The sequence below is a fragment of the Pyrus communis genome, chromosome 7 (genome assembly GCF_041283825.1).
Source record: "Pyrus communis isolate YQ-2024b chromosome 7, ASM4128382v1, whole genome shotgun sequence".
In the NCBI taxonomy this organism is placed as follows: Eukaryota; Viridiplantae; Streptophyta; class Magnoliopsida; order Rosales; family Rosaceae; genus Pyrus; species Pyrus communis.
In genome coordinates this window covers 22516630-22526211 of record NC_142571.1, presented here as the reverse complement: position 1 = coordinate 22526211, position 9582 = coordinate 22516630, and the positions used below count along the sequence as shown (strand labels likewise).

General features: G+C 33.3%; 1 protein-coding gene across 6 annotated transcripts; it reads left to right on the top strand.

Moving 5' to 3' along the window:
• Positions 1-4515: 4515 nt before the first annotated feature.
• On the top strand, positions 4516-9559 carry LOC137735581 (uncharacterized). Of its 6 annotated transcripts, none has more exons than XR_015964042.1 (8): positions 4516-4685; positions 4854-4967; positions 7345-7607; positions 7870-8108; positions 8233-8451; positions 8566-8664; positions 8757-8837; positions 8942-9559. XR_015964042.1 is itself a non-coding variant. In XM_088696576.1 (8 exons), exons 5-8 carry the CDS (start codon positions 8329-8331, stop codon positions 8957-8959), a joined length of 300 nt encoding a protein of 99 aa, XP_088552702.1. In that variant the 5' UTR covers positions 4516-4685; positions 4854-4967; positions 7345-7625; positions 7870-8108; positions 8233-8328; the 3' UTR covers positions 8960-9559. The 6 variants fall into 6 exon arrangements, 4 of the variants coding, with proteins under 4 accessions (XP_088552702.1, XP_088552701.1, XP_088552699.1 ...); XM_088696576.1 differs by having other exon boundaries at positions 7345-7625; positions 8587-8664; XM_088696575.1 differs by having other exon boundaries at positions 7345-7625; positions 8587-8670.
• Positions 9560-9582: the final 23 nt, after the last annotated feature.

Here is a 9582-nt window from a genome sequence, read left to right as displayed (position 1 = left end):
TATGAATTTTTTATAATGTAATATCCTATAAGTTTAACGAACTATTAATTTAGCATGCTATCCCAAGTCAAAACCAACCAAAGATATTTATAACTAAAATTATTAATTTATCAGGTATTAAATTATCGAAACTTTACCGTATATAAAAGGCCAAAGGAAAGAAAAGTAGAAAGAAAAAAAAAAAGATTGTGGTGGATCAATCAGCCAAAACACTCCTAGCAATGCCATGAAGGGAAAAACACTCCTAGCTAGTCAAGAAAACACAAGTATGATAATGACATTTTGGGTTTTTTTGTTTTTTGAACAAATATTTTCGAATTAACTACGAATTTAATGGAGAAAATATGAAAATACAAGAAACATTGACGAAAAAGCACAACACGTGTATTAGATTTTGACTATGGAGTCCAGAAATTTCATCTCAAAATTGATATTTATTCTGTGTTCAGTTTTAATAATATAATCGAAGTACTTCGAATCTTAACGTTGTTGTATGCCATTTCAATACTAACGTTGTAGTATTTGATTTTCAATAATATTGTTACTAGAGTTTTCGTTTTCATACTATTACGGTGCTATTTTATTTGCAATTTAATGTAATCGAAATATTATTTTAGTAAAGTGTTATTTTTAATTTTACAATAATACTATAGTTTAATGTGACCACCAAGAAGTAACATAAGTATTTGATACAATACGTGACCGGTCAACAACAATTATAATCATTCGACCGTTCAACAAGTAAATGTCCTCAGTGTTGTGTTTAAGCCGGAATTCATCTTCAAAGTTCGATTAATTTTTGTTGATCATGTTTGACCGTTTAACTAAGTATAAAATTAAATCTTAAAAGTTTTTTTAATTCAAAAAACTATAGCCATCGCTGGCTTCTTGCTCTGGTTTGGTGTTGGTGGCAGCCTCTCTTCTCCTTCTCTTAGTTTTTTTCTTCTTTTTTTGTCAAACAATAGATTTTGTTAGATTAGATCTTAGATTAGCCACCGACGAAGTTCGAACCTACGCCATCATGTAAGGGCTCAACTTATTTCCACCATTGTGGTAAAGGACCACTTGCTCTTAGTTTCTTAGTTTCTTCTCATATTAGTATTTATGTTTATGAGCATCTCTTTAATGAGATTATTTGTGAGTCTCTCATAATGAGCATTTTAATTTTGTGTTGCAATATTAGTTGTACTTTAACTGTTAGAAAATTATAGTCAGTGATACTATTGTTGTTACCATCACTATTATACACTAGTACAAAAACATGTTTGTGCAACGAAAACTTGCACGACGCAACAAATTTCGTCACGCAAAGTATGTTTGCACGACATTTTGTGCGTCGTGCAAGATTTTGGCGCCAAACCAAGAATGCTTTACCGTTTTTTTTCTCAACTTTGCGCAACGCAGGTGCACCTACATAGCACAAAACAGCTTTGCGCAACGTAGTTGAACCTGCGTCTCTCAAAGCTGTTTTGCGCGACATAGGTGGCGTTGCACAAAGTCGATGACTTTTTTTTTTTTCTAAAATAACCACACACAGGGGCCTTTTTTCTTCACACTCAACCTCTCTCTTTCACTCTCTTTCAGACTCTCTATCTCTCTCAACCCTCACCATCTTCACCTTCAAGTATTGTATTTATTTGATTAATTATTTATTTATTTATTGATTACATTTATGTTTGGTTTTTTTTATTTTTGTGTATTTATGTTTTTCTTTAGTTATCTTTGCCAATGTTTATTTTTAACAAGTTGAGTTTTGGTTTTGAACAATTGAATGAGTAGAATGAATGACTAGGAGTATGAAGGATTTTGATAGGTTTAGGGAAACAAAAGCTTAAGTTGTTGAGTTGAAGGATTTTAATTATCTTAAGTTGTTGAGTTGTTAACATGATTGGATTTTGTGGTATCCACTTGTGTAAATATTTTAAATTGACTATCAAATCATTTCGTTGTTTTCATATAGGATCAAGGAGTGTAGCTCTAAAAAATCATCAAAATCGAAGTTAAAATAACCGTTAAATCGTGATTTTTTGTTTATAACCGTCAAAAAGTTTTATCCTGTTAGTTGATCTCTGAATGTTTGTTTTTTGCGATTTTTGGTGTATGTGATCTCGAAATATATACAAAAAAGTTTGACGGTTTGATCGTTGAAACTAATTTTGTACAATGTGTTTCCGATCAAGTTCAATGGTATATATATATATATTTAGCAAGTAGATTTTAATTTATTTATTTTGTACTCATAAGCAAAAAAAAAAAAAAAAAAAACCTTCACGAGACCTAGGTACACTTGCGTCATGCAAAACAACTTTGTGTGACATAGGTACACCTACACCGCACAAAAAATCTTTGCGCAACGAAGACATGCGTTGCACAAAGCTGTTTTGCGGGACACAGGTGTACCTACGTTGCGCAAAGTTTTTTTTTTTTTTTTCTTTATCCTTTTGCTTTTCTTTAGGGGTTCTTGCATTGCCTTTTTCTTTTGTGGTATCCACATGTGTAAACGTTTTAAATTGACGATCAAATTAGTTCATTGTATTCATATAGGGTTAAACAGTGTAGCTGTAAAAAAATCATCAAAATCGGAGTTAAAACTACCGTTCAATCATGCTTTTTCGTTTATAACTGTCGAAAAGTTTTGTCCCATTACTTGATCTCTGAATGTTTGTTTTTTTGTGATTTTTGGCATACACAATCTTGAAGCATATACAAACAAGTTTGACGGTTGGATCGTTCAAACTAGTTTCGTACAATGCGTTTGCCATCAAAATGATGCATTCACTAACACTTAGAGTTTATTTATACTTTCATCAAGTATAACATAAGATTTTGTGGTATCCACTAGTGCAAATATTTAAAATTGAAGATCGAATTAGTTCATTGTATTCATATAGGGTCAAGTAGTGTAGCTCTAAAAAATCATCAAAATCGGAGTTAAAACTACCGTTAAATCGTGTTTTTTTGTTTATAACCGTCGAAAAGTTTTATCCCGTTACTTGATATCTAAAGGTTTTTTTTTTACGATTTTTGGCATACGCGGTCTCAAAGCATATACAAACAAAGTTTGACGGTTGGATTGGTGAAACTAGTTTCGTATAATGTGTTTGCCATCAAAACAATACATTCACTAACACTTAAGAGTTTATTTATACTTTCATCAAGTATAACATAAGATTTTGTGGTATTCACTTGTGTAAAAGTTTTAAATTGATGATCGAATTATTTCATTGTATTCATATAGGGTTAAAGAGTGTAGATGTAAAAAATCATCAAAATCAGAGTTAAAATAACCATTAAATCGTGATTTTTCATTCATTGTCGTCGAAAAGGTTTGTCCCGTCACTTGATCTCTGAATGTTTGTTTTTTGCGATTTTTGGTGTATGCAATCTCAAAGCATATACAAATAAGTTTGACGGTTAGATAGTTGAAACTAGTTTGTACAATGCGTATCCCATTAAAACGATAGATTCCCTAATACTTAGATTTTATTTGTACTTTCATGAAGTATAACATAAGATTTTGTGGTATCTACTTGTGTAAATGTTTTAAATTGATGACCAAATTAATTTATTGTATTCATATAGGGTTAAAGAGTGTAGATGTAAAAAATCATCAAAATCGGAGTTAAAATAACCGTTAAATCATGATTTTTCATTTATTGCCGTCGAAAAGGTCTGTCCCGTTACTTGATCTTTGAATGCTTTTTTTTTACGATTTTTGGTGTATGTGATATCAAAGCATACACAAATAAGTTTGACTGTTTGATCATTGAAACTAGTTTCGTACAATGCGTATCCCTTTAAAACGATAGATTCCTTAACACTTAGATTTTATTTATACTTTAATCAAGTATAACATAAAGATTTTGTGGTATCCACTTGTGTAAATGTTTTAAATTGACGATCAAATTAATTTATTGTATTCATATAGGGTTAAAGAGTGTAGATGTAAAAAATCATCAAAATCAGAGTTAAAATAACCGTTAAATCATGATTTTTCATTTATTGCCGTCGAAAATGTTTGTCCTGTCACTTGATCTCTGAATGTTTGTTTTTTGCAGTTTTTGGCATATGCGATCTCAAAGCATATACAAACAAGTTTGACGGTTGGATCGTTGAAACTAATTTCGTACAATGCATTTCCCATCAAGTTCAATGGTATATATATTTACTAAGTAGATTTTAATTTATTTATTTTGTAATTATAACACTTAAGAAATTGAATGATATATATGTAAAAAAATATATTGTGGGTTTTTGCTAGAAAAATATATTATTGTGGTGTTTATGTAAAAAAAATTTGAATTTGAAAGGAGTAAAGTCATATTTTCAGTAATTTTTATAATAATTTAAAAAAAAAAAAAAAAAAACCTTGCGCGACGCCTTAACGTGGTCGTTGTGCAAAACCACTTTGCACGACGTCAAATTGTATACCTACATCGCACAAGTTATGATAATTTTGGCGCTGCAACAGTTAAAAATATGTGCTTTTTTTCAAATTTTCAAGTTTGGACCTCTTTCCCGTAGACATCTCGTTTCCCTTTTTCCCTCTTTCCCGTATAGACCACTCTCTTCCCTCTCGCTCATCTCTCATTCTCTCCTTCCCGTAGACATCTTTCTCCTCTTAGCAAGCCTTCCTCTTCACAATCTCAAATCCAAGCCGATGCGAATCAAGTCCCAAAATCAAGGTGAGGGTTTCTAATTTTCGATGGGTTTTTGCTATTTAGGGTTTAGGCTCAAATTGCATGTTGGGTTTTTGTCAAATTGCTTTTTTCGTGATGTGATTCGAGTTGATTGTCTGAAGTTTTTGCAATTTTGTTGATCTGTATGTGTGTTTTGTGTATTTTCTGTGCAAGTCTCCAACTCCAACTCTTGTCATAAGCCGTCTCCAACTCTGTCTAACTCTCATCTGATTGTACAATTTGTGCAAGTTCTTTGGCAAATACAAAGTCGCATCTCCAATTTGGCAGGTTTGCATTCCATTTGAGTACGTTTCTTATTAGCGTTTTTGTTTGATAAAGTTAAAGTTCTCTGGCAAATACAAACTTGCATCTCCAGTTTGGTAGGTTTGCACCACGATCTCCAGGTACTTCTGCATCTGCAATGGAAACATCTGATTTGATATTACAGAAAGATAAAGTTAATGGGTTAATTAATTGGTATCTCTGCATCTAGATAATAGATATCAAATTTTAATTTCCATTTCTTGTTCTGTTTTAACTTTTATAATAGTTTGATTAGTTTAACCATATCAGTAATTTAAGTTTTGCTTTTTAAATGGATTAATGGGTTTCTTACTTTGCTTGATATCAAAGTTCTTAACTACATAACTAGATCACCGAAAATATAACTTGAATTTGAGTCTTCATCCCTCGTACTGAAAAATGACTTAAATTTAAGTCTCAGTTTAAATTAGTTCATCATTTGTACTATTTAATTTTCCTATTCTTTTTAAGCTGTTGTGTTCTTGAAAGCTTTAAGTGTACCCGTATCCCATTTTCCACTTTATGAGAATGGTTCTCATATTGGTTTGGTTAAAATTTTCTCTCTGAATAGTTGCATATTTGCTGAGCCTTCCTATTCTGGGATACTCTCCAGATATTGGGAAAGAGCATGTCAACCTTACTGACGAAAGGCTCGAGAATTTAGGTGTTCTTTCAACATAAGGTTTGGTTTATACTTGTGTAAATTTAGCAAACGGATCCTTCAACATATAACGAAACAGATTGAGTTAGGAAAATCGCAACTAGGTTTTGGAATTTGATAATTTAGGTGTTTTTTCTTTTTATTTGAATGAAAATCCCTTTATTGTTTCCACGGAAACATGAGCCAAGAATGTCGCAAGAAGGTAGTGGAATTTGAAGAATTAGGTGTTCTTGTTAGTTTTTTTTTTTTTTTTTTAGGAAACTACTATCCTTTAAGCTTGTAGAAACTGAAAGAAAAGGGATAGGAGTAGTCATATCTATGTAAAGTTTCACTCTTGGTTAAGCTTATGCTATAAGGATATCGTATGTTGTTAGGTCTAGCTTATATTAACAAGGCTATGAACGAACTTGCATATGATATTTTGTGTGTTCTTTCGATTTCTGATTTTAATTAATTGGTGCACTTTTCTAAGTTTAATATCATCAACATAGTGCTTCTTAATATATATCGTCAAATATGTAATATTGAAACATGATGCTATGAAATGCTTAAGATATTGACAATATAGTACATTAATGTAATCTCTTTATCACACCCTACAATTCATGAAGTGTAAGCTTGAGATATGTATCCTTACAGTTTTTACAAGAAAGTTAACTTTATCCTTTCTAGGAACATTCCTACCCTGGTGACATTTTCGATGTATTTATGATGGATTCCAGATTTCTAATGGATTTAGGTTAGGGTTTTCGTTGGATTCCCCTGTTTAATATCTCACGCTGCGTCGATTTCAGTATGAATAGGTGGTCTTAGTGTGGTGAAGAAAAATCATAGGATAGGAAGGGGAAACTTATTCTTCAAGATGAAACTAAAGTTTTGATCTAGGTAGAGATATAGGAATAGAATAGTAATCTCGATGCTTTTTGATTTAGTAAAGAACTGTTTGTTAATAAATTATCTTGAATCAATTATTTTTGAAACATTTTTTATTCTGGTTATTACGTACATCTTCAAATTCCAGTTCAAGATACTTTAGGGTTAAAGATAGACTTTCTAGTTGAGTTGTTACCCAAGGACATATTCAAAGGTCCAAGGGGTGCAACTTAATATATCAAACATAGTAGAGATGCTCGTCCAGGCCAGTGTCTCTCTTGATATTTAACAAGTGGAAAAAATCATATGGTCAAAGGAGTTGCTAATAGTAGATTATATGCATGTGCATATTTAGTGCAACCATACTATAGAAGATTCACCAAATCGAATCGATTACTTAGATGTTTTCTCTTCAATTAACTGCTACCTACCACATATTGTTTCCGTCAGATAACAACATTTGGAGTTTCTTCTTTTACCTTCCTACCTGTTTACTAGTTAGTCTCTATGGTCATGTGTCTGGTTGAATGGTTTGTACAAAGTAAATTGTTTTTGTACGGTACTTTGATCATATCAATTAGTCTAATGAAGTTTTGGTACCTTTGATTGATTACAATGTTTGGTAATCCCAGTGTCGGGTTACCCATTCTTTTTTGTTTCACTTGATGCACTTTTTTTTATTGGCTATGAAAATGGATAGGTAGTTCTTCTTATTTTGAAATTAAGAATGTTGGTAACCTACTTACTTATTACTTTGGCTATTAATCGATTAGTTTCAAATGCAAGAAAGGATTAGTTTCTAATGTTATAATTTTATGGTTCAAAAAGTGTATAGATGTCGCAGTTGATCACTCATCGTCGGAGTGTGACCAATGAGCCTCTTGCATTATCAGCATCTATTGCTTCAGGCGTGAGTGCTCCATTGATTGAGGAGCCTACACCCCTTACTGAGGCTACTCCTACAGCGTCCCAGGTACTCGTCTCATCGACATCATCAATGTCGGTTCAGCCACACAGTGCACGACAGCCTCATCGGCGGCGCCATGAGCCGGAGCCTTTTGATCACACTTCCTCGGCATCCAGAGTCGAGGGTGAGGCCTCCCAGCCAGGTTTTTTTTCTTTTCTAATTCTCGATCACTATGTTGTATTTTTTTTTTTTCATTTAAATTTTTTTTTTTTTTTTTTTTTATGGTGAAAATTTGCTGGATTGTGAAAATGTGATAGGGGTTGTGAATTACTGTTATTTTACTGTTTTAAGGTTTTGGGAAATGCTATACTATTTGGGGAGGTTATGTCAAATTTTCTGTACAAATTTAAGCTTAGGGTTTTCACCATTTAATTATTTTTGGCCAGCTAAAAAAAACACCAGGGGGCCTAGTCGAATGTTGAAGCAGGCACAAAGCGTACGTCTGACCGGCTTCAGGATCAAGATTGAGTATGACTTGCAACATTGTGGAGTGGCTACCTCACAGCAACTTAGAAGCGTAGCTAGTAGCTGTGGTGTTGTTATTAAACAAAAGTGTCCTATGTAGTGGGAGTCTTGGGCAGAAATTCCCGAGGGGACGAAGAAATTGGTGCAAGAAAAGTTCTCGGTTAGTATATTAATTTTTTTGCCTTTATCATTTTTTTAATTTTGTCTACAAATATTGAAAACCAAAATATTATCTTAATATTATTAAATTTCTTACTTTATTTTATTATTTTTCATATTCGTAGGTCAATTTTGATCTTGAGGACATATCCCCTAAGGCCATGGCCTACTTAGAATAGACCTTAGCAACTCGGTACAAACATTAGAAGAACAATCTTCACATGCATTTTAAGCTATGGGATGATCCGGAGTTTGTTCGCCTACATGGTTGCCTAACCGAGTTGCAGGATCAACCAGAGGATTGGGAGTGGCTCTGCAAACATTTTACGGACCCAAAATTTGTGGTATCTACATAATATTTTAATAATAATTTATTATTTTTTTAGTTATTTTTTTAAGCTTCCTTTATTAATTTATTTCAAATAGTCACAGTAAGATGTATATTGTGTGTTTAACAGAAGAAATCTATTGCTGGCCAGAAAGCTCGGGAGTCAAAGACACTTCTCCACCATTCCTGTTCGAAGCCCTTTTCGTATAGGCTTAAGGCACGATGTCAAGTAAAAGTATATTAATTTTTACAATTTGAAAATTTATACAATTTATTTATTATTATTGATTAATAAAATTTTCTTAATGTTTTTTTCTTCAGGAGGGTTCTAAGTTCCCAGAGATCGACATGTTCATGGATGTTTACGTTCGACCTAGTGATGAGACCGCTGAGCAGCTTCATGTAAGTATATGTAATTGTTATCATTCTTATATGTATGAATCGTTCAAATATTATTTATATTCTGTTATTAAACATTATATGTTTTTTTTTCTTTATTATTACAGGCTGTTATGGTGGAATAACGCACTACTGTTCTCCAAGAAGCAACATCGCAGCTTCCCCCGGAGACCCGATCGAGGACGTCACAGTACCCAAGGATGCAGGTTTTCAGCTCTTGAATAATGTCATGGGTAAGAACTTCGATCGTCGTCATGGCAAGGTTGTTTGGTGTATGGGGAAAGCGCGAGTTCGTGAGATGGGTGCCTCTTCTTCCAAATCAAACACAGCAGAGGTCAGTGCATTGAAGGAGGAAGTGACAACCCGAAAGGGTCAGCTTATGGTCCAGGGTGAGTAGATGAGGGCCTAGGACGAGCAGATGAGGGCCTAGGACGAGCAAATTAGGGCCCAGGGCGAGCAGATTAGGACCCAGGGCGAGGAGATGAAGGCATATGTCGGGCACGTAAGAGACCTTGTACGAGCCATATAGATGTCCGACCTCCAAATCTTGCTACTAGTACTTGATCTTGCTACACCTTCAACCTCCGAGCCACATCGCCATGCCGATACCCAATAGGCTGATGTATCAAACCTAGAATACTACTTGTAGTTTTTTCTTTTTTTGTTCGGGCATCTTGTATGTACATTTTCATATATTTTATAATTAAATACTTTACCTTGGTTAATTAATTATTGTTTAGAATTTAAT